The sequence below is a fragment of the Acipenser ruthenus genome, chromosome 33 (genome assembly GCF_902713425.1).
Source record: "Acipenser ruthenus chromosome 33, fAciRut3.2 maternal haplotype, whole genome shotgun sequence".
In the NCBI taxonomy this organism is placed as follows: Eukaryota; Metazoa; Chordata; class Actinopteri; order Acipenseriformes; family Acipenseridae; genus Acipenser; species Acipenser ruthenus.
Window position 1 is genome coordinate 7363288 of NC_081221.1, and position 25419 is coordinate 7388706.

The 25419-nt window shown below is 40.1% G+C and overlaps 1 protein-coding gene across 3 annotated transcripts in view; it reads left to right on the forward strand.

The window, feature by feature from the left end:
- LOC117433220 (transmembrane protein 106B-like) overlaps window positions 1-25419 on the forward strand; it is a 72078-nt gene that overhangs the window by 26702 nt on the left and 19957 nt on the right. For 2 of the 3 annotated variants that reach the window (XM_059006695.1, XM_059006696.1), the window contains exons 2-4: window positions 14432-14651; window positions 21591-21654; window positions 22085-22238. In XM_059006695.1, coding sequence (XP_058862678.1) covers window positions 14441-14651; window positions 21591-21654; window positions 22085-22238 — 429 coding nt within the window. In that variant the 5' untranslated portion in view covers window positions 14432-14440. Of the gene's footprint in view, window positions 1-13778; window positions 13893-14431; window positions 14652-21590; window positions 21655-22084; window positions 22239-25419 lie in introns of all 3 variants that reach the window. The other variant, XM_034055296.3, reaches the window with a different exon arrangement.

Sequence of the window (25419 nt, forward strand, 5' to 3'; positions counted from 1 at the left end):
GAAGAGTCACTCAACAGCAGGGATACGGCAAGGCCTAGCCCTGTGGAGGAACTGTGTACTCTCAGAAAGAAATAGACAACCACTCGCGGGTGACTGCACAGGCAGCCGCACACACACTACAGTTAACAGTATACATACAGAAGACAGATAACAGTTTACATACAGAAAAAAAAAAAAAATACAATAATAAACAGTAAGAAAATAGTACAGTTACTTAAAACAGAAGTAACAATAAAACTCAGAATAAAACATAAACATGTTATGGAAAAGCTATATTAAAAAGGTATGTTTTTAATTGAGATTTGAAGATTGCAACTGAAGGTGAATCTCTGATAAAAGGGGGTTAGGAGTTCCAGAGTGTGGGGGGCATTGAAACAGAAAGCAGCCTCTCCCATCCTTTTACCATTCACCCTCGGAATACATAAAAGGCCAGCATTTGCAGATCTCAGAGTGCGTTCAGGATGATAATGAATTAGCATATCATTTAGATATTGTGGAGAGATAGTCCATTCAGTGTTTTAAAGACTAGTAATAGAATTTTAAAATCAATTATGTAATGCACAGGAAGCCAATGCAATGATGCCAACACAGGCGTAATGTGAGCCCTTTTTTTTGTTCTAGTTCGCATTCTAGCAGCAGCATTTTGCACTAGCTGTAGACGTGATCTAGCATGACTTGTAAGTCCAGAGAATAAAGTGTTACAGTAATCTAACCTAGAAAAAATAAAAGCATGTACTAATTTCTTTGCATCATCCAAGGATAAGAATGATCTAACTTTGGCAATGTTTCTTAAATGATAGAAGGACACTTTAGTAATGTATTTTATATGTGGTTCAAAGGAAAGTGCAGAATCAAAAATAACCCCCAGGTTTTTCACTTCAGATTTTACATTTGATTTTAGCATACCTAGATCAATATTTGTCGAGTCCATCTGTTGATTAGAGCCTAAAAGTAAGACTTCTGTCTTATCAGAATTTAACAGTAAGAAATTCTGATACATCCAGCTTCTAATATCGGCTAGACATTTGAAAAGAACATTGATAGCTGTTGTGTCACCTGGTTTAACAGATATATAAATCTGTGTGTCATCTGCATAGCTGTGGAAATTCACCCCATGTTTTACGAATAACCTCCCCGAGAGGCAGCATGTTTAAAGAAAATAACATCGGACCAAGAATGGAGCCCTGCGGAACACCACCTGTAATATTAGCTAGTCCAGATGTAGATTCTCCTAAGGCAACAAAATACTGTCTATTCATTAAATAGGATATGAACCAGTTTAGGACACTACCAGAAAGGTCCACCATTTCTCTAAGACGATTAATTAAAATCTTGTGATCCACAGTATCAAAAGCAGCACTCAGATATAAAAGGATCTGTACAGATAAACACTTAGAATCTGTACTTATACGTAGATCATTTGCCACTTTGACAAGTGCAGTCTCAGTGCTATGGTTAGCGCGAAATCCTGATTGAAATTTCTCGAAGATGTTATTATTTCCAAGGAAACTATTAATTTGTTTAAAAACGACTTTTTCAAGTACCTTTGCTAAAAAAGGAAGGTTTGAAATAGGTCTAAAATTACTTAGAACTGAACTATCCAGATTAGATTTCTTAAGTAAAGGTTTCACTAAGGCTGTTTTTAAAGAAGAAGGAAACCTTCCTGGTGACAAAGAGCTATTAACTATATCAAGGACATCATTGGACAGCTTACTAAACACCTCCTTCAAGAGACTGGTTGGTATAGGATCCAAAAGACACGTAGAAGATTTAATGTACATAACTATTTTATTTAAGTCTTTTAAGTTAATCAGAGAAAATGTAAATCTGTTTCGATTGTTTTTGGTGGCACACAGAGCTCAAAATCATTTTATGGAATTTGATCCTTAATACTAAGTATTTTTCCATCAAAATAATTACGGAATTCTTCACACTTGATAGGTGAGGCCACAATGCAATATTCAGGTGAAGGAGATGGGTTTACTAATCTATCAATAGTTGAGAAAAGGATTGTTCTTATTTCCTGCAATAAGACTGGAGAATAAGCACTTCTTGTTGACATTAACGCTGCATTATACTTTGATAGGCAGTGCTTTAAAATATCGTAATGTATTTGTAATTTTGTATCTCTCCATTTACGCTCTGCTTTGCGACAATTTTTTTTAGTTGATGGTTGTATCTGTCAACTAACTCATCAGTTGATAGAGAACTTGTTGAGATGGGTGGACATAGACTAACTACTTCAGAAAACTTTTGAACAACTGCAGGATTTATAATGCGCCTTTTAACAGAACTTACTACAGTCTTTTTACATTGAGGCAATATAGCCTCAAATGAAATTAAGAAATTATCTGATAACGCAGGGTCGATAGTTGGGAACATGATCATTTCTAGTCCTCGAGATATAACTAAATCTAAAGTATGACTGTGGTTATGTGTAGGCCCTGTTGTACATGCTGAGTAAACTCAAAATAATCTAATAGATTTAAAAAGTCCATAGCTGTCGAATCAGTTAAAATATCAGTGTGCAAATTAAAATCTCCAAGTATAAGAATCCTATCATATTTAGTGGAAATTATAGACAGGAACTCTGAAAATTCTGGTAAGAAAGAATGTCTTGGTTTAGGTGGACGATAGATATTTACCATAAGTACAGGGAGTCTACTATCAAGTATAAAGGATAAAGATTCAAAGGATAAAAACTCCCCAAAACTATTCTGTTTACAATTGTAGATATCAAGGAAAATGCTAGCTAGTCCACCTCCCCTGCCCTCCAGCACGTGCTGGAGGGAACTGTAATAAATATAGGGGTATTTATTGAAAGGGAACTGTATTTATTATTCGTAAGAAAATAGTATTAACCAGGTAAATTATTGTTTAAATGCAGCATCGATGCACGGTTAGTTACAAAACGATAGGTTGCGGATGCAACCCCGGTTCCCTGAAAGAGAAAATAACCATCAAGGTAGGGATATTGCCGTCAGGCAGTAGGGATTGGCTGAGCTTTATAGCAAAGCTGCCGATAGGACTCCGCGCGAGCTGCCGTGTAAGCCCGCCCCCCTGGGAGCTTACTACACGCAGCGCACGGAGACTCTCTTCCTCTTTTGCTCTTCAGGCCGTGAAGGCTTCCGGAGCGACCTCGCGGCTTGATGGTTAGTTTCTCTTTCAGGGAACCGGGGTTGCATCCGCAACCTATCGTTCCCTTTCAAGTCGAAAATAACCATCAAGGTATGGGAACAGTGTACCCAAGCCGTCGCGAGGGAGGATTCTCGGCAGTAGGACAGACTTACGTCATAACGCAACTGCGTAGGCAGTATATCTACGCATATGCGGAGCTGCGCCTCAGCGTCTGTGCTCGCAATGACACCTGTCCTAAGGTGGAATAGTCAACACCATCTTATCAACCACTCTATATGTCCGCATCCTGAGGTGTCATAGAGTGTAGCACAGATGCTCCAAATAGTGGAGCAGAGGAATCCAGCACGTTCAACCGGTAAAACCTCATGAAAGTATGCGGTGTAGCCCAACTGGCTGCTGCGCAAATGTCAGACACCGGCACTCCTCTAAAGAGGGCCCAGGATGTCGCCATACCCCTAGTGGAATGCGCCTTCAACTGCCCTGGTGGCGGAAGGCTTGCAGATTCATAAGCTAATTTAATAGCATCCACATGGAGACCTTAGAACCGTCTCCTGCGAAACGAGTACATGATGAATGCACCGAAAGTACATGTAACTCGCCCACGCGTTTTGCTGATACCACTGATAGCAAAAACGCAGTCTTCATAGACACGAGCTTCATATCCACACTGTGGAGAGGCTCGAACGGTGCCTTGGTAAGGGCTTCTAAAACCACATCAAGGCTCCATGACGGTAAACTGGTCGTCCTTGGAGGCCGCAAGCATCTTGTGCCTTTCAGGAACTGAGATGCCAGAAAATGGCAACCTGGTGATAACCCGTCAATGCGTACATGGCAAGCCGATATGGCTGCTAAATACACTTTAAGTGTAGCGGGAGATTTCCCCTCATCTAGCAGCTTCTGCAGAAACTGTAATATCACTGCCATAGGGCAGGAGACCGGGTCATGGCCCTCAGCCAGACACCAACTTTGAAACAATTGCCACTTATACGCATACTGCGACCTAGTAGAGGGCGCTCTCGCACTCTGAATGGTCGATATAACCACTGTCGAAAGCTCTAAAGCTGACAGGCGCTCCCGCTCAGGGGCCAAGCCCATAACTGCATGAGTTTGGGGTTTGGGTGCCATAGCCCTCCTTGGGCTTGGGACAACAGGTCCGCTCGCAGAGGGAGCTCCCTCGGGCGACCGTGCAACAACTGCACCAGACTCGGGAACCATATTCTCCGAGGCCACCGAGGAGCGATCAGAATCACCGTCGCTTGCTCTACCCTAACCTTCTCCAAGAAGGCGGGAAGCATCGGAATCGGTGGAAATGCATACAGGAGCCCTGGCGGCCATTCGTGAGCCAGTGCATCGACTCCTAGGGGGCTGTCGAGGTCCTTCACCGAGAACCATAGGGGACAGTGCGTGGTCTCTTACGAAGCGAAGAGATCGACTTGCGCTGTGCCGAACCATTCCCAAATGCACTCTACCACCCGAGGGTGAAGACGCCATTGGCCTGCAAGAGGACCTCCTCTGGACAGGAGATCCGCTGCGTAATTGACTCTGCCCGGTAGGTGAACCGCACACAGAGAGGCTAAACGCGGTTGTGCCCAAAGCAACAGCCGTGTTACCATCCGGTGAAGACCGGGGGACCGCAAGCCACCCTGGCGGTTGATATACGCCACTACCGTGGTGTTGTCTGACCACACTAACACGTGCTTGACTAGAAGCACTGGCAAGAAGTACCGAAGGGCGAGGTCCACCGCTCTGAGTTCCAGAGCATTGATGTGGGCTGACCTCCAGGGTCCTGACCACACTCCACATGTCCCTGTCCCGTTCCAGACTGCTCCCCAACCCTGGTTGGAAGCGTCGGTTGTGATGACTTCCCTTCGGAAGATGGGACCCAAGCGTACGCCCTGGCGGATGTTCGACGGAATTTTCCACCAGCGCAGTGCTTCCCAGCAGGTTCGGGATACCCTCAACCTGCGGTGTTTGTCTCTCCGTGGATGCAACGTGAAGGCATTGAACCAGGCCTGCAGAGGTCTCTGGTGTAGTAAGACCAAAGGAAGGGCTTGCGAGGCGGCAGCCATCAACCCCAGCATGCGCTGACACAGCTCCATGCTGACTGTTTCTCTCAACCTGAATAGGGAGAGACACCACTCCAGCGAGGCAACTCTTTGTGTCGACAGGGTCGCTTCCATGGACACTGAGTCCAGATGCAGACCCAAGAATTCGGTCTGTTGGCTCAGCACGAGGCGACTCTTTTCTGAATTGACCTTCAGACCTAGCCGCTGAAGATGGTCTGTAACCATCACTGTGTGCTGTGCCAACTGCTCCTTCAACTGCGCGCAGACAAGCCAGTCGTCCAGATAGTTCAGCAGTCGGACGCCTTGAGCCTGCAAGGGAGCTAAAATGGCATCCATACATTTGGAAAAGGTTCGAGGAGCTAGTGACAGGCCGAATGGGAGGACACAAAACTCGTACACCCTGCTCTGGAATGCGAAACGCAGATACTTCCTGTGACCCGGGCAGATGGGAACGTGAAAGTACACATCTGTCAGGTCCACGGTGGTGAACCAGTCGCCGTGTCGGACTGACTGGATGATGTGCCTGAACGATAACCGCCGTAGGTATTTGTTCAGTACTCGCAGATCTAAAATAGGGCGGAACCCGTCGTCCTTTTTGGGCACTAGGAAGTATTTGGAATAGAACCCCTGGTCGATCAGAGCAGGGTCTACTTGTTGAATGGCATGCTTCCTGAGCAATGCCTGTATTTCCACATTCAGAGCTGAGTACTGAACCGGGTCCTTCACTGCAGTTACGACCACCCCCCTGAAGGGGGGAGGCTTTAACTGGAACTGAAGGGTGTACCCAGTGGATATAGTTTTGCGCACCCAGATATCGTTGGTGCATTGTTGCCAGAACTGGAGCTGTGGAACAGTGTAAGGGTGGGCTAACAGCTGCCTGGATGCCTCAGGGCTGCTTTGGCTGTGCTCGCTCACGAGGGGCCTGGCCAGAGCCACAAGGACGTGACCTGCCACCTCCTCTAGGGCGCCATTCTACGTGCAGCGGTCTTGCAAACCCAGGCTGGCCGCGCGCTGATGGACCTACGGGGGAGGTCCTACTACCCTGTGGTTGCGCCTGCTGCTGTGGCGGTGTCTTATGCCATGGCTGTTCCTGAGGCCGCTTTGGCTGGAACTGTTTATTTGGCCACATCTTAGCCATTTGCAGCGACGCCTCCTGCGACTTGACGGAGCGTTGCAACATCTCCTCCACCGCCGGACCAAATGTGTGTCTGGGTGTAATCGGATCATCCAGCAAAGGGGCCTTGTCAGGCTCCTGCACTCGCCTGCGAGAGCCAGAGCTGTCTTCTGGCCACCACCATAGACGCGATGCTCCTGCCCTGAGCCCGCGCGTTGAGCTGGGCTAGCTTCACCAGCAGCTGACTGAGTGTGACTAGCTCGCTTCTGAGGGCCGCAGAAGGGCACTCAGGTAGGTCTCGAAGGAGTGCCGCCTGGTAAACCGTCAGTAGACTGGCTATATTAGACAGTCTGACTGCCTCCGTGGCCGCAGAGTACCCTTTTTTCAGGTGTATCTCTGTGGTCCTGCACTGCTTATTGGGGCAAGCTGGGTCTTTAGTAAGCCCAGATAGTGTCGGCGTCTTCACTAACGCGGCGAACGCAGCGTCCACTGGTGGAAAGGATGCTAAACCGGTCTCACTAGTCCCCTGCATAGTAAAGGCCGAAGCCTTGCGAGACGTCGCAGGAGCAGAGGCCGGAGCCCCCCAAGTAGACTGCCTAAGCGCCTAAGCGTCAGCTGACCCGCAGAGTGGCAACGCTAGTGCTGGAACAGTGTCTTATTTGGTGAAATACTTACCTTGGTGCTTAAGGGAGTATTGTGCTTTGTGGTCGTCTTCTTAATGGTGAAAAGGGATTTTTTTTTTTTTTTTGGGACGCTGCAGCAAGTGCTTAGTGTACTGTATGAGTGACTGTAGGGCAAACCGTACAGCTACCATGCGGTGGGGAACACACAGCAGTGGAAGATTTATAGAGGGCTGCAGAGCAGACTCCACATACACACGCGGTCTAGCCAGGCAAGACCGAGGCTGCAATACACGCGTGGCCAAAGCCAATGACGCGCGTCCAATAAAATATATATATATATAACAAATATATAATATATATACAAAACCCAAAAAACACACAATAAAATATTAGGATAATATACTAATAAAGAGAAGACGAAGACCAAGAGGTTAAACAAAAACATGATGCCGAAGCAAAGCGTGAAAGGATATATAAAGTAATATATAATATATATACACAATTATATAACCAAATTTACCAACAATAAATGCAACTGAAATAAACTCGGAGAAGGGGCAAAAACCAGCTTCTCAAGCCTAAGCTCAATGAGTACAGACAGTTACAAGCTCTAGTACCTACCGCTACCGATGCTGAAGACAAAAGAGGAAGAGAGTCTCCGTGCGCTGCGTGTAGTAAGCTCCCAGGGGGGCGGGCTTACACGTCAGCTCGCGCGGAGGCCTATCGGCAGCTTTGCTATAAAGCTCAGCTAATCCCTACAGCCTGACGGCAATATGCCATACCTTGATGGTTATTTTCGACTTGAAAGGGAACTGCCTCTGTGATGTCTCTGCTCCGGCTCTCTCTCTTTGGCAGCTTGGCATCACTTCAGTCCTCCTCCTCACAGCAGCAACAACAAAAATCTCCCAAACTTCCAAGGAGTTGTGGGCTCTCTAAACGTTAAGTGGGAATTACCTTTTGTAATTTTTGCTCATCTTGCTCTGTTTGTTTATCTTAATCTGCATTGGTTGCGGGTGTATTAGATGGCATTTTGTAGCTGGAATTGATTACTGTGCCGTCTTGTTTAGTAACAAATTCAAGTTTGACTGAATTTTGTAACCGGATATTTTCATTACATCTTTTTGTTTTTGATTACGTGAGCCATTTACGTTGGGCTGCATGTTTAAGCAGCGTATGCTTAAAATAAGAATTTAACAAACGTTGTAGTTGACATTGCGTTGACTATTTTTTTTACAGTACAGTATAGGTCGAAGTTATAATACACAATGTTTGACAGCAAGTGGCTATAAAAAATATCACATTATATATTTTTTCTACAGAAGTGTTTTTACTAGTATAAATGCAAAGTGTTATTTTTGTGTGACTATGTTGTAAAACAAATGTATAAATTGCTGACCAGCACACAATATAATACTACGTTATTCTTTGTATTCATTTTCTGAAGTAAATGCAACAAGTAAACGATACCTGTTCATTTTTGTCATAAATACAACAAGTAAACAATATCTGTTAATTGTTTAACATTTATAATTATAAAACAGTTTAAATATAGGCCCTATGTCTTGCACTGTCTGTTTATTATCGGTATGGGTTATTATTGGTATTGGCCGATATGGGTAGATAACCATTGGCTATCGGGAATCGGCCAAGAAAATCTTATCGGTGCACCCCTAATTTTCTGTTATGTATTTATGTTATGAATTTATATACTTATGCTGTATCAGCTATATTTAAACTAAATATATAAAGTCGTTTTTACTATCCAACTTTGCCGCACTTATTTTCTTGACTGATTCATATATTAAATATGTACTGCAAACTCTGCCATATTGGAAATTAAATGCCCGTTGGGAAGACTATTGTTACCTCCAGGGTGCAATGCCCTCAGTCTGCGGTTTCGGGCATTATAGCCCTTTGTTGTCAGTCACAATAGTCTTCCCTTGGGTAAATAATTTTCTACTATAGCCCTCCTCTCCTCTCTCTCTCTCTCTCTCTCTCTCTCTCTCTCTCTCTCTCTCTCTCTCTCTCTCTCTCTCTCTCTCTCTCTCTCTCTCTCTCTCTCTCTCTCTCTCTCTCTCTCTCTCTCTCTCTCTCTCTCTCTCTCTCTCTCTCTCTATTATGGCAGGACAGTAGTCCTACCATAGTTAAGGTTGCAATGTTCTTTCCATTATAAGCCCCTATTTTGTGCAGCTCCAAAAATGGGGGTAATCTGCCTGCCGTTTTGGATTTCAGGCCTGATTGGTAGGCTGAATTTTTTCTACAAGTTTTGTGTTATTCTGTCCAGTAGTTTTTGAGCTAAAGCACTTTTAAAAAACAGGTGGTTTTTCGTGTAAGTTTGGTGCTGGGAGAGTGGTTTTTAATATTATCCTGTAGGTAAAAAACTGCTGGACAGTTACTACTGAAATTTGGCAAGTTATTGCATCTAAGTAGTCTTTAGTGCCTTTTGTGGGTAGGGAGGTTTAAAAATGTGTATTTTAATATAAAAAAAGTACTTTTTAAAACAAATGCTACACACGTGCAGTTTTTGTAAAAGTTTTTGTGTAGTTCTGACTGAACCTGAAACAATACAATCATTTAGGAACACTCTCCAGTTTGAACTACAGCTCCCAGAATGCACACCGAACGGCTGATCGTAGCTAACATTTCAAGGTTTTCACAAGCGTAGCAAAGCATCATATTGTACTGCACAGAGTAAGTAAATAAATAATAAAAACGTGTCAGTCGGTGATAGAAGGTGAACGAGTATTTAAAACCCACATGTACACTTAGGTTGAGAGACGGCGAAAGGTCTGAAACGATTATTTACATTACATTAGGCTTACAAAAATCAAAAACACTCACCCATATCACCACAAAAGATTAATTATTATTATTTATTTCTTAGCAGACGCCTTACAATTTTACAAGATATCACGTTATTTTTACAAGATATCACGTTATTTTTACATACAATTACCTATTTATACAGCTGGGTTTTTATTGGAGCAATCTAGGTAAAGTACCTTGCTCAAGGGTACAGCAGTAGTGTCCCCCATGTGGGATTGAACCCACGACCCTCCGGTCAAGAGTCCAGAGCCCTAACCACTACTCCACACTGCTGCACTAATTCTCAAACTGAACGCAGTAGGGATTCAAGGAAATGCATGCACATAGATTAGGGAGTGGTTAACATGTAGAAAACAGAAAGTACTGATTAGAGGAGAAACCTCAAAATGGAGCGAGGTAACCAATGGTGTACCACAGGGATCAGTATTAGGTCCTCTGCTATTCCTAATCTACATTAATGATTTAGATTCTGCTATAGTAAGCAAACTTGTTAAATTTGCAGATGACACAAAACTAGGAGGAGTAGCAAACTCTGTTGCAGCAGCAAAGGTCATTCAAAATGATCTAGACAGCATTCAGAACTGGGCAGACACATGGTAAATGACATTTAATAGAGAAAAGTGTAAGGTACTGCACGCAGGCAACAAAAATGTGCATTATGAATATCATATGGGAGATAGTGAAATTGAAGAAGGAATCTATGAAAACGACCTAGGAGTTTATGTTGACTCGGAAATGTCTTCATCTAGACAATGTGGGGAAGCTATAAAAAAGGCAGACAAGATGCTCGGATATATTGAGAAAAGTGTTGAATTTAACAAGGGAAGTAATGTTAAAGCTTTACAATGCATTAGTAAGACCTCATCTAGAATATTGTGTTCAGTTCTGGTCACCTCGTTACAAAAAGGATATTGCTGCTCTAGAAAGAGTGCAAAGAAGAGCAACCAGAATTATCCCGGGTTTAGAAGGTATGTTGTATGCAGACAGGTTAAAAAAACTGAATCTGTTCAGTCTTGAACAAAGAAGACTACGCGCTGATCTGATTCAAATATTCAAAATCCTAAAAGGTATAGACAATGTCGACCCAGGGGACTTTTTCAACCTGAAAAAAGAAACAAGGACCAGGGGGTCACAAATGGAGATTAGATAAAGGGGCATTCAGAACAGAAAATAGGATGCACTTTTTTACACAGAGTACCAACTCCCCAGTAATGTTGTTGAAGCTGACACCCTGGGATCATTCAAGAAGCTGCTTGATGATATTCTGGGATCAATAAGCTACTAACAACCAAACAAGCAAGATGGGCCGAATGGCCTCCTCTCGTTTGTAAACTTTCTTATGTTCTTATTTCAGTAGCTGATCTCACATTTTTATGTCCCTGACCCTGGGTGAAAAACAAAAAAATTACTTAGTTTCACTTAGGTCTCTTAGAACAGTCCTGTTTTCACTTGCATTACACCAGGCTGGTTGCCTTTTTTTGTGTGGTCTCCACTTCATGGGTTGCTGTACAACGTATTTCCTTCCACGTGTGTAGGACTTTAGAAATTGATACTGTAGTAGATTCAGGTAAAAAAAAAAGTATATATATATATATATATATGTAAATTCAGTAACAACTTTGTTAAAATACTATTAAGGCTGCAGTTCAAAATCACAAAAATCGGGAAATGGGACGTTAAGGCACGCAACCTTAACTCGCCCTTATTATGCTTATGCGTCACCTCAGATATGATGTCATACTTGACATCAGTAATGACATCAGCAATGACCAATCACATGACAGATGCTCCACCAAGACTGCCCAGAAGGACATTACTTGGGTGTGTTTGTTGGTTTGCAGAATATTGTGCCATTAGCTGTTCTTAGAAACTCATGTGACAATAACGAGACACAACAGCAGAGTTTGGTCCTGTAACAGGGAGAGGTGCCCTGTACATTGATTTGTTTATTTTATTTTAGAATGGGGTCCCCCTCCGCCCCTGTATTATTTTGTATTTGTTTTGTATTATTATTATTAGTAGTAGTATTATGGATTATTTATTATTGTATTTATGATGGCCAGGCGCCGTGTGTTTATTTGTATTTATTTAAAAATGTATTGACGGAGTAGCCGAGTGTTTTGTTATTTTTGTATTTATTTAGAAGTGTATTTGTGACGGCGAAGCGCTGTGGGGTTGTTCCTGCAACGGAGTCTTGACTTTTTCCAGGCTGACTGACTTTCCGACCCAGGAAATGAAATGTCAGGCCAACCCATCCAAACCCTTTCCCTTTTGCTACTTAGCGCCCTCACAGGTCGTGAGGGAGATTTACAACCAGAACTCATATTTCCGTCACACTGCTGCACATCGGCAGCTGCCAAGATCTCAAGAACCAGCTACAGCGAACATGTTCATGGTAAACATAGTTGTACTTACAGTATAAGTTACAGTAATACTCACAATTACAATTATAATTTATACACAGACAAATCTAAAATATAATAAAATATAATAACCAGTAATGTTGTTGAAGCTGACACCCTGAGATCCTTCAAGAAGCTGCTTGATGAGATTCTGGGATCAATAAGCTACTAACAACCACGAGCAAGATGGGCTGAATGGCCTCCTCTCGTTTGTAAACTTTCTTATGTTCTTATGTTCTTAACCACAATACTGTAACACTTTAGAAGTGCAGAGATGGGTTTTATCAATAAGCAGATACATGAATACTGTTATGAATGTATTATTATTATTATTATTATTATTATTATTATTATTATTATTATTATTATTATTATAAGGCTGTGATTTTGCCACGGGTGTTACGGATACTGTTTTTGGTTTTGTTTTTGTTAATGCCTGTGACTTGCAATATATGTGATTTTATGAAAGCACTCAACTTTACCAACACGACTCGTGTAAAATGTACGATAGCAGGCGCTCCATAAAGCCAGGAAACCTCTCAATGTACAACATGTTGTATCAGAAATAATATGTAAATAAACAAACAAACAAACAAAAAACTTCTACAAGGACAGAAGAAAAAAGATTAATTGTTTTCAAAAGGTATGCAAAATCTGCATTATTTTATTTTATTCATTGTATTTGCTGTCCTGTAATGTCGGGACGAAAACATGCCGAAAGTAAAACAATTTTTTCTGATTGTACAGTAGTTGTAGGCTGTGAAGCTTACCTGTTTACATAATTAAATACTTGCACATGAAGTGATCAGTTTGCCACTTCCATTTAGATTGATGTAGTGAAAATTGTAATAAAAATATTTAGATTCATTTTCCTTTTTTTTTTTAGAGTCTAGAGATTCCGCATACAGCATCATAACGATCTGTATGGACAGATGTGCCTGTGACGTAGGCACTAAAAATGATGTTTAACATGGGTCCAAAGATATTTTAATAATATTTTTAAAAAAATACAAATTGTTATTGAATATTGAGAAAATTACATATGTTAAAAAAAATAAAAAATACAGCACAAAGTGGTCAACTGTAGGCGACTAAAATAATATTTAGATGTACTGTAGTTGGTTTTGTTGGTACAATACTATTTTCAACAGAAGTAGTATTTTAATTCAGAATGATATGATTCTGAAAATATCACTTGCCAAAAGAGACAACTGTGGACACGTGGACTGTAATACAGTACATACTTTTAAATCCGGTACGTATTGTAGCAGTATGTAAAATTCCACATTAACGACCCAACAGCAAAATGAAATCAAAATGTTACCCATGCACGGAACAGCTTAAAATGTAAATGCAATGCAATTTAGCAAAAGATTAAAAAATAACAACAACACAGTCTCCAAAATTAAAACACGTCACAGTTCACTTGCAAATGAAAATGCACAAAAACAACTAAAGATCACAGATAAAAAAAAAATGCATCACAGTATCTAAAACTGTTTAATTATTAACTTTTACATTACCGTGCCTTGTGTCGTTTGCTTTGTTTTTGGGGGAAGCACTGTGTAACTGCAGTGCACAATAAAGACAGACTGATTTGTCCTCCCAGAAAAAAAAAAGAAAAACCAGCGGGCTGTGACGGTTAAACAAGTCAATTGTAACATTGAAGAGATGGGCTTTGTATCAGAAAACTGGTGACAGAGTTGGAAATCACGTGTGACAGGTAAGTGTATTAATTTGATAATGGGGATTGATTTTATTCTTAATACAAGGACGGTAAACCGCGACTGACGTGTATCTGAGTGTCGTATATCCGACTGTATCCCAGCGAAACAAGTCCTAATTCTAAAAGCTGCATTGTGGTTTGGAAAATGACCATTTGGGGTGTGTAACTTTAATTCCTACCCCTTGTTCAACGGTCTCCATAGAAAATAGGTTTCATAAGGCAGTGGTTCTCAATCCTGGTCCCTGGAGACCCCTGTGTCTTCTGGTTTTCATTCTCTGAGCTCTCAATTACTTAACTAAACCCTTAATTGAACTAATAATTAGCTTAATTAGGCCTTTTTAATTGTTTTCTGTGTTTTCACATTCGTGCTTATTGTAGGATATCGTATTTTCATTTTTTCTTTGCTTTTGCTGGGGTGAAAAAAAGAACACAAATCTGGTAAAATGTTGCTAAAAATTGGTTTCCCTCATGTGTCTACAGTAGGAAAATAAATATTGTGTATCTGTCTCTGGTCAAGTAAATACTGTTTCCTGTAGGGAAGTGCCATGGGGGGCTCCATCGCTACTCTAGCCAAACCTGAGGACCTGGAGTCAGAGGAGCAGGATGAAAAGACACCTGTGTTGCCACCAAACAAGAGGAGCTCAGGGACCAGCTACCAGAGCATCAATGGAACAGCATCAGGCTCCTACCTAGACGTTGCAGGGCAGAGTAGCATGAACTGCCCATCCTGCCAGGGAACAGGCCGGATCCCCAGGGGTAAGTGCAGGGGGAGTAGGTAATGTAGATATACATATACAGTCAACCCTCTTTATACTGCCAGGTAAGGGCCATGGGCAAAACGGGCAATAAAGCGAGGGTAGGGTGACCAGATAGCAAGAGTGAAAAATCGGAACACTTTCAGTTGGTGAGGGGAGGAAAGAAACCTTGTGAACTACTGCACAACGCAAGCGACGCAAACTACGTATCTTCCTTCTGTAGATAGGCTTTTTTATTCCTTCGCCTTCCTGTGTGCATTGCACTATAGGCAAAAACAAAAACTTAGAGAAATGTAATTTAAAAAAAAAAATACTCCAAAGCGGTTAACTTTCTTGTTTACTGTTCAGATGACAACAATGTTTTAATTAGCCTATCAGTGCGTCTGTACTGACTTTTCTGTGACCTGCTGTACTGTACGTAGCAGGTGGGACAAAGTCAGTGCTGCATTGTTTTGATTTAGGTTGCTAAAATCTAGTTTTCAGCATTAGACATAAAACACCAAAAGTGGACGACAAAGCAAAACAAGCAAAGTATATTTCAGCTGAGGATCATGTCAAGACATTTCCCAAAGAAACTGTACATGCAGATGGAGGTAATTGTTTTGCACATCTTGTAATGTGACTTAAAGAAAATACGATCGATCACTATAACTTCAGAATCACACATTAAACAAAAGGCTACTACAGAGGCTGCTGAACAGGACGTAAAACAAACAGCAGCTTTCAGAAAACAAACTGGAACGTCAGCGCAGACAAAAAAGTATTCCTGTGTTGGTTGTACCCAAGTTAAATCAGCACCACAGGTACAATCAAGCACAGCTACCCCACTATTTTTAGGCTTTTATAGTGCTCTGAAATATTAGATGTATTTGTTCGAAATGTCCGTGAAATCCTAATTATAATCCTAATCAGATGACTTGACCATGGGCATATAAGAACATAAGAACATAAGAACATAAGAAAGTTTACAAACGAGAGGAGGCCATTCAGCCAATCTTGCTCGTTTGGTTGTTAGTAGCTTATTGATCCCAGAATCTCATCAAGCAGCTTCTTGAAGGATCCCAGGGTGTCAGCTTCAACAACATTACTGGGGAGTTGGTTTCGTACCCTTACAATTCTCTGTGTAAAAAAGTGCCTCCTATTTTCTGTTCTGAATGCCCCTTTATCTAATCTCCATTTGTGACCCCTGGTCCTTGTTTCTTTTTTCAGGTAAAAAAAGTACCCTGGGTCGACATTGTCTATACCTTTTAGGATTTTGAATGCTTGAATCAGATCACCGCGTAGTGTTCTTTGTTCAAGACTGAATAGATTACATTATTTTAGAATTGAATGATTGAAACCAACTCCCCAGTAATGTTGTTGAAGCTGAAACCCTGGGATCCTTCAAGAAGCTGCTTGATGAGATTCTGGGATCAATAAGCTACTAACAACCAAACGAGCAAGATGGGCTGAATGGCCTCCTCTCGTTTTGTAAACTTTATTATGTTCTTATGTTCTTATACCACCGCAAAATCCAATAGGCTACTTGATGCATTTCGTAATACAGTATTATCCCAAAATGCAACAAAACGAGCTTTGTTGTGGCGAAATGTAGTCTAAAATGAATCGCTAATTTGAAACACGTCAGAATGTAATATGCTGCGTATTTCACAACCGCATCCCATCTAGCCTACCTCTCTTTTTATCTGCATTTTAGTTTGCAGTTGTGTTAAAAAGTCAAATCAACTATTTGCTCTGCTGCTGCTAATAACAACCTTTATGGACAAATAATTGAAAGAACGCCACTGTGATTTATTTAGTTGCAGGAAACCACGCAACTGTACGTGCATAAAGTTTATAAAAAATGAAGTCATTGGTAATGGCTGCGATTACAACAGGAAAAAAAAAAACCAGTCAAACCTCTGTCTCGTTGCCAAACATTCATTTTTTTATTTTAATATAACTGATATCATCATCATCATCACGGGGAAAAATATGTTTTATTATTATTATTATTATTATTATTATTATCATAGAAAACATAAGTATTTGGATAAAAACGTTTGACACATAACTCTTAGCCTTTGCATTTTATAAACATGTCCCTTTTCAATAGATATGATTTATTTTCTGCTATTTGCATACATTCAATTAAACCTTGAAAGGGTCTAAAACATTCCTTTTTTTATTACGCACTGTTCAAGAATATGCATTCTCAATTGGCATTTCATTTTCAATGTGACATGGTTCCATTAATCGGCTGCCTTTATACTATTATAAATGCAGTAAAGAAGGAATTCCTGGGACGGGCAGGCGTTTGAGTAAAGCGTTTAAACACCTGTGCAAACGCGGTGCAGAGGCAGCCGAGGCAATCGACTGCACATATTGAAAGTGAATCGAACTGTCCACCCTAACCAGTGAATATTAGGAGTTATAGTGTATATGTTACATTTTATCGCTTAATAAAAAAGGTCTTCTGTTTTAATATTTTGTCTAGTGTCTTCATGAGGTAACAGTAGCGAAAAAATGTAGTACTACAGTACTACAGTACCAGAGAAGTACTACAGAACATGTACCACAAAAGTACTTCAGTTTTCTATAGAATATGTCAAAAATCATTTGAAATCTTACTTTTGAGCAAGTACCCATTTTTGCTTGTGACTTTAATCAGTTTAATAACGATAAGAAAATATTGGGGACATTGTTTACTATTATTGTATCTTGTATTATTTAATATAATACCAAAGGTAAACTTACTGTCTTTAATTGTCTTTAAAATAGTTTCCACTTTGCGTTAGTGTTGTTTAAAAGCATTTAGACATCTGGGGCACAGCAAGCAAAGACATCCAGAACATAAAGCACTCAGTCAGAAAATCATGCAAACAATGGAAACAGTCTGCAAACAAACGTTTCAACTTTAACAATCTTCTGTGTTACAATGATAAGATGATGGATGTAGAAACTGGGTATAAAGGGGCAGCTTGCACGCTGCTGTGGGCTGTGTTGTGGTGTCCTGACCTTGTGTGAATAAAATCTTGATTGACATTTTGCTGTTCCCTTTGCTTTACCCCAGAACGCTACAATATTGTCACTTCTTGGTGCGTTGTTGTCAAGTAAAAAAAAAAAAAAACATTTTCTAAAATAAAGACTTTAAATAACTATTAAAAAAAACTTGCTTAGTCTTGTATCGTGAGGTGCCTGCCTTCCTGCATATTCAGCGTAACATTGTTGCTAGGTAATTCACTTCCATTGACTCTAACAACGCAAGAGTTTAAGATGCTTTGTTGAGATGAAGATTATTAATTAAGTAATTAATTTAAAGTCAAATTGTATTTTTTTTTTTTTGTTAAAGCCAGTCATTTAAGCATTTAACAGCCCAATTTGTATGGTATTAATTTAATTGAGTTTTTTGTACCTGTAAAGAGTGAGTGCCCAGTAATAAGGAGAAGAGAGAATAAAGAAAGGCGAGAGTCTGAGAGTCGGGTGGTTAAGACATTGCATGTAGTAATGTAAATACTGTCTAAAAATATTAAAATATCCACAGTTAAAAATGAATATAGTCAGTGTGACAGGGCGAGGAGGCATGCACATGAAAAAGGGGCAGAGCAAAGCCCTGCTGTAAAATATTTGTTTTTTATTATCATTTAAAAATGTATTGTTTATTTATTTTAGAACAGGGTACCCCTCCACCCCTGTGTTTTTGTGTTATTTTGTGTCTGTTTTGTTTTATTATAATTTATGTATTTTTAAATATGACAGCGTAGCCATGTTATTATTAGTTTAAAAATATATATGCCGGCATAGCCGTGCATTTTTGTTTTTATTATTGTTAAATGTGTTCTGGCAGAGGCGAGTAATAGGAAAACCCATGCAGAATGTGGCCAAGGGATTATCAGATAATTGATAGCTAGTTAATCCCTCGGTCACTAATATAAAAGCCTGCAGTTCTCCTTGCTCTGGGTGGGTGTTCGGAGGAGTGAATGAGAGTGGAGCAGACAAGAGAGAAATCAGATTAAAAATAGATCTAGGAACAGTGAAGGCATTTGCCCAGCCTGACCTGGATCATTTATTTTGTTATTGTGTTCGAGATTTGTGTTTTGTTTAAACTATTTTATTTTCTGTTTGTTAAAATAAAATGCACCGCAGTATTTTGCCTTTGTTTTTCCTGCTTCTGGCCTGACGTCACCACTCTGCCAACCCTGTCACAGCATGTTTTACAAAACGACGGCTAATACCAATTAAAAGGAGTAAAATAAAACTTAATATCTGACAACTGGATCCTACCGAAGTTACAGAAAATGACTGGTATGTAGGCCTACTACAAATAAAATACCAAAACAGCGTGGTGTTTAAAATAGCAAACTGGTTCGTAGTGCAAATTAATATAAACTGGAAGATATGACAAGACACCTTGATGTCTCCAGTATCTTCCATGACAGCAGGTATTTTGACAGGTGTTTTTGGTGGCGCAGTGATACGTGGTTAGCACAGGTGCAGTGATTTGCTTTTGTTCCTAAGTAGTTCCTAATTGTGACATTGTGCTGGATATTGTAACAGCTTGGAACACTGATGGATCAATCAGCAGGCAGCATTCTAACAATCTGTTTTATAATTATACGTATAGTACTATTAAGTAAAATAAATATATTATGGAAATAAACATATTTTATGTCTGCAGTATTTGATGGAGCCTACTGTAAATATTGCATGCATTTTGGTAGAAAAACCCACGTTCTTTATAAATCTGGGGTTCAGCAGTTACAAAACTGAAAGAACTTCAAGAAAATCAGAACTCCACAAAGCAGCAGTAATAGATGGCAATGAATGTGTGTCTGTGATGCAACAAACTAAAACACCTGTACATCAGAAGCTGAATTCAGCTTATAAAGAATGAGTGGAAAAAAACAGGCAGAAGCTATTTTTATATTTGAATAACTCCCAAGTATTGCTTATTATAATTGTACTCTTAGTATGTTACTTAAAATGTACTAGCAAATGTGTTCCAAACTACACTGAAAGAAACATTTCCTTAAAGTATGTTATACTGTAAATTTGTTGAGGTGAGGTCGGGTCACAGGGAACCTTTTGTGTATGAAGAATTTAGTGAACCATTCAAGCTACAATGCTAGACCCACCTCTGTTAATCTCTAACGGATTGATTTTGTACACTGTTAAATTAAACCAAAATTCTACTGTTGGAACATTTTATTTAACACATATTTACAGCCTAGATATAAAACAGGTCTTCTTAGGAGGGTTATAAAAACTAGGTACTTCAAAGAGAAACTGGATTGAACCAGATGCTTGGAAGCTAGGGTTAGGACAATAAGAGATAACCAAGTGGTAAGAGATTTGTGTCTTTGTCTGGCTGGTTTAAAGAAAAATCATGCTGTCACTGAAAGACTGCATTTGAACTGAGAATACTGAAATATTGTTTGTATTGCTCTGATCCGTGCTTGGAGAGAGGATACCTGAAAGCTGTTGTCACCATGTAACCTTTAAGATGTCTGGTTGCAACTTTGTAACTCAGAACTTTTATCTTCAATAAACTACACTTATCTGGACTCGAAAGCAAGAAGCCCGCAACTTCTCTTTCGCTTCTTCTTTTATTGCTTATCACAACATGGAAATCTGTCTGTTCTGTACTTGGGACATGATTCCCTGCATGTATTATAATAAACCTATTATTAATTGAAGAAAATGACTTTGTACATTTTCTTAAGAAACATTGGAACTCACTTTCTAAATCAACATCACCTACAAGTTATATTCTACTTTTTTTGTGTGTGTTTTGTGTGACGGGGAGGGGGCAAGTATTTTTAAGAAGGACAAGTAGATTTTTCTAGCATTTTGTCCCTTGGACAAAAAGTTTTTTTTAGAAATTGGCCACCCCAGTATATGAAAGACAACTTGTTTATAACAATAGCTTGTTTACAGCACTGCTTTTTCCATCCAGTTGAAGAAGGACTTGTAGTACAAAACGTCCTGATATAATTGTTGATATTATATATATATATATATATATATATATACAGTGCTCCATCGCTATAGCTCTCAGTTACAACGTGCCTCAGATATAACGCTCCTACAACGTGCCTCAGGTATAACGCTCCCCAATTCCCTATACTAGTGATTCATGCACTATTTCTGCAGTAAATACAGTACCGGTGTTGTTCAAACTGTAAACAACTTCTCAGTCTAACTTCCGTATCTGTCTCTCCCTTTTGATACAGTATCTGAACTGAAGAAAATATGCACTGGCACTTTATAACACAGACATCTTATTCAGCATTTGTTTAATATCTAAATAAATATTAGGCCTATTACATGTTTATCTTTCCTAATGTATTTACTTTTTTGCTGCGAGAGGAGCTGCAGCCTTCTCTGGGAGACGAGACACTTCAGCCCCGCTCCGGCAGCCGAACCTGGAGCGAGCCCATTCCCTCTTCCCCTCTCCCGACCCGCTCTCCTTCTCGCACTTGGTTTGCTTGTCTGTTGGTTCGAACTGAACTTCTGACTGCCATTTAGCCAGGCTATTTATAGTTTAAAAACTGCTAATTAAAATGATCCACGAGTGGGAATGTTACCTTTTTTTTTTTGTAAAAAATATAGCGTTGATTACATGGTGCTTTATGCGTGGTTAATTCATAGAAAGTTAAATTTTTGCTTCACTAATGATTTCCATTACATGAGAGTAGATGTTAAAACTTCATGCTGATTAAGTTTTCTGTGGATTCGTAGCACAAACTGTGGATTTGTTAATCAAGAGTATGTCTGCCCCGCAGGCCTCTTCTCCTCAAGCCACACAGACACTTTTAGTTAAAAGATTTGTAGAATTAATCAATCAAAAGATCAAAGGGTGATGTCACATAAATGTGTTAAGAGTGGCTATGTGCCCTGGTACTGTACTTACAGGACTCCTGTGGTAGTTTGTGACAATTTCTGATAAATCTTCTCTTAGGTCAAGAGGAACATCTGGTGGCTTTGATCCCATACAGCGACCAGAGGCTTCAACCTAGTCGCACGTAAGATTTTGTCAGTTATTTGAACTCTTTGACACAATTTACAGTGGAATTTTACAATACAGTATCTGGAAGTCTGTTAACCAGATTGTTAATGCATTGGTTTGTTAGGGCAGCCATGTGGAGTAGTGGTTAGGGCTTTGGACTCTTGACCAGAGGGTCGTGGGTTCAGTCCCAGGTGGGGGACACTGCTGCTGTACCCTTGAGCAAGGTACTTTACCTAGATTGCGCCAGTAAAAACCCAACTGTATAAATGGGTAATTGTATGTAAAAATAATGTGATATCTTGTAGCAATTGTAAGTCGCCCTGGATAAGGGTGTCTGCTAATAAATAAATAATAATAATAAATTGGTCCTAATAAAACATCCCTGTGCTCTTATGTTTTTTACAGTACCAGAAGCCCTGATGGTTTGTGTTGCTTTTGTTTCACAGGAAGCTGTATGTGTGTGTCTCTGTCGTGATCTGTTTGCTGGCCTCGGCTCTGGTTATCTTCTTTGTGTTTCCCCGGACTATCACAGTGACAGCAGTGGGCGTTAAGTCAGCCTTTGTTTGGTACCCACAGTATGCCGTCAGCATGAATATTACAGTGAGTATCAGTTTGACTGGACACTCAGCTTTCGGACACTCAGACATTTGTCAAATTTGTCAAAAAAATTAGATGTGATGTCATGACCATCAAGAACTTGTTTTTAAATTCCAAAGAATTAATTGCTGACTGACCAGATCTCAGATGTTTGTAGTTCAGAGGAAAGGTGGCCATCCATAGAATTAATATTGGAAGTGAATTCCAAAATACATTTTTCAGACAACACACAAGCTAAGGAATGTGTATATAAATCTAAAAAATTAAACTTTATCTCAAGGCCACTTGTATATACTGTATATATAAAACGGCTTGGAAAAATAACAAACTCTGATTGGTTAAACAGCATCACATGACCGTGCTTTGTTGGTACCCCTCCACAAAAAACGAAGAATGCACAATTTTCTCTGAAATAACTTGAAACTGACAAAAGTAATTGGCATCCGCCATTGTTTATTCCATATTTAATAGAAATCAGACTTTGCTTTTGATTTTTTATTGAACATAATATTGTAAATAAGAAAACAAATGAAAATGGCATGGACAAAAATGATGGGACCGCTAACCTAATATTTTGTTGCACAACCTTTAGAGGCAATCACTGCAATCAAACGTTTTCTGTAGCTCTCAATGAGACCTCTGCACCTGGTAACAGGTAGTTTGGCCCACTCTTCCTGAGCAAACTGCTCCAGCTGTCTCAGGTTTGATGGGTGCCTTCTCCAGACTGCAAGTTTCAGCTCTTTCCATAGATGTTCGAAAGGATTCAGATCAGGACTCATAGAAGGCCACTTCCGAATAGTCCAATGTTTTATTCTTATCCATTCTTGGGTGCTTTTAGCTGTGTGTTTTGGGTCATTAGCCTGTTGGAGGACCCATGACCTGCAACTGAGACAGAGCTTTCTGACACTGGGCAGTACATTTCGCTCCTGAATGCCTTGATAGTCTTGAGATTTCATTGTGCCCTGCACAGATTCAAGGTACCTGACGTACCTTCACCTTGGAGTTCAGCTTGTATCTCTTTGGCAGTTATCCTTGGTTCTTTTTCTACCATTTGCACTATCCTTCTGTTCAATCTGGGGTCGATTTTCCTCTTGCGGCCGCGCCCAGGGAGGTTGGCTACAGTTCCATGGACCTTAAACTTCTTAATAATATTTGCAACTGTTGTCACAGGAACATCAAGCTGCTTGGAGATGGTCTTGTAGCCTTTACCTTTACCATGCTTGTCTATTATTATTTTCTTTCTGATCTCCTCGACAACTCTCTCCTTTGCTTTCTCTGGTCCATGTTCAGTGTGGTGCACACAATGGTACCAAACAGCACAGTGACTACTTTTCTCCATTTAAATAGGCTGAATGACTGATTACAAGATTGGAGACATGTGTGATACTAATTAAAGAAACTAATTAGTTTGAAATATCGCTATAATCCAATTCTTTATTATCTTTTCTAAGGGGTACCAACAAATGTGTCCTTGCCATTTTAGAATATCTTTGTAGAATAAGCAATAATTCATCTCTTTTCACAGCTTCTTTGCTTTATTCTGTGACATACCAAAGGCATGCAAGTATACATGATAAAATAGCTTTTAATTTCATCACTTTTCAGGAGGAATGAAGCATTATTTCAATGAGCTGTAAGGGTACCAACAAATTTGAGCACGTCTGTATATAGCGTATACACATGACTTGCATACTAATGAGCTGCTTCACAGTGTATAAATCAATACGCACAACATTATAAAAATTCCATAAAAAAACTCTATGACAAACTGCCATTTTATGTATTAGCTATAAAACCACTGCCACAAAATGAGTGACATTCCACCCATTTTATTTTATATATTTGGGGATGAAACTCCAGAGTACTGATACAGTACCAACTTTCCTAGTGAAGACAGTAATCAACCTGAAAAAAAGTAAGTGCTACAGAAACTGTCAACAGTAGACACATAAGATTACATGAGGCAGAGCTAAGTGAAATAGAAGAAAACTAAGATGAAAAAATACTAAAAAGAATACAACATGGGCTGTTAATGTATTTAAAGACTGTGTTAAAGAGAAAAATATGGACATTCATTTTAAGGAAATAATCAGAAAACCCCAACAACATACTGAGAGAATTTTATAGCAGTGCAAGTTCAACTGGCAACCAGTATTCAAGTTTCAAGTGTTTTAATGCTGAGACCTCAGAGCTTTTAAAAAAAATTGTCAAAATGCCCTCCCGATTTAACAGCCTTTTACCTGCACCCACTCGGAGCTCCTCAGCAAATCCTGAACACTAGAGCCTACTGGTACTCCCGTTAACTGATGGGAATACATTTCCTCTGCAAAATTATACCTAAACTAAGCAACAAAGCTCTCTCGCAACACTATACAAACCACTGCTTGTTACAGCGGTGCCATGCACCTTCTTTCAGAAGCCGGGCTGCATCAAGGGAAATAATGTCTGTAACCAAACATCAGTCTGAAAGCAGTTTGCTGAGCTACTGGACTCCACCATTGCAAAACAGAAAACAGCAAAGTTCAATTTCATCGCCAAACTCCCGTCTAATCCGACTCCAGACTCCATTACAGCTGCACCATTTCCTTCCTTAATTTCAAGAAACTCCGGCCAGAAAAATGAGCCTAATCACCAACCAGACGTGCGTATATTTCATGGGAACTGCACGGTTTGTCATGGTTTATACCTTACTGTGACAAAGTGGCTGAGTGGATGCAGGTGCAAAGGTGATGCAGTGTGGTAATGAAACAGACAGAGCGGTTTAATCTGGTATGGAAAAGTGGCGTTTATTTTTTTGTATCCAGGTCTGGTGACCAACAACATAATAACAAACAATAACGGGTTGCAGACCCAAACAATAACAATAACCCACATGTATCCACCCCACAATTATACATACACGGTCACCAGTCCTAGGTGAGTGCAGTGGTGCTCGTGGTGGGTGATACAGGTTATATTTGTGACAGTAGTGCAGTGCTGTTCCGGCTTTAGTGCTGGCCCTCTAATGTAGTTTTACAAACAAGATGATTACACACAGAGAGACAAACAAAAAAAACACCCACGATACTGCTTTCTCTGTTAACGGGTCTCTCGCAGTCCTTCTCAATTTAAAACCAAACGCGAAGGAACAGATTATGATTTTCCGTCCCCTTTTATACTGTCTCACAGGTCGGGAGGGAGATTT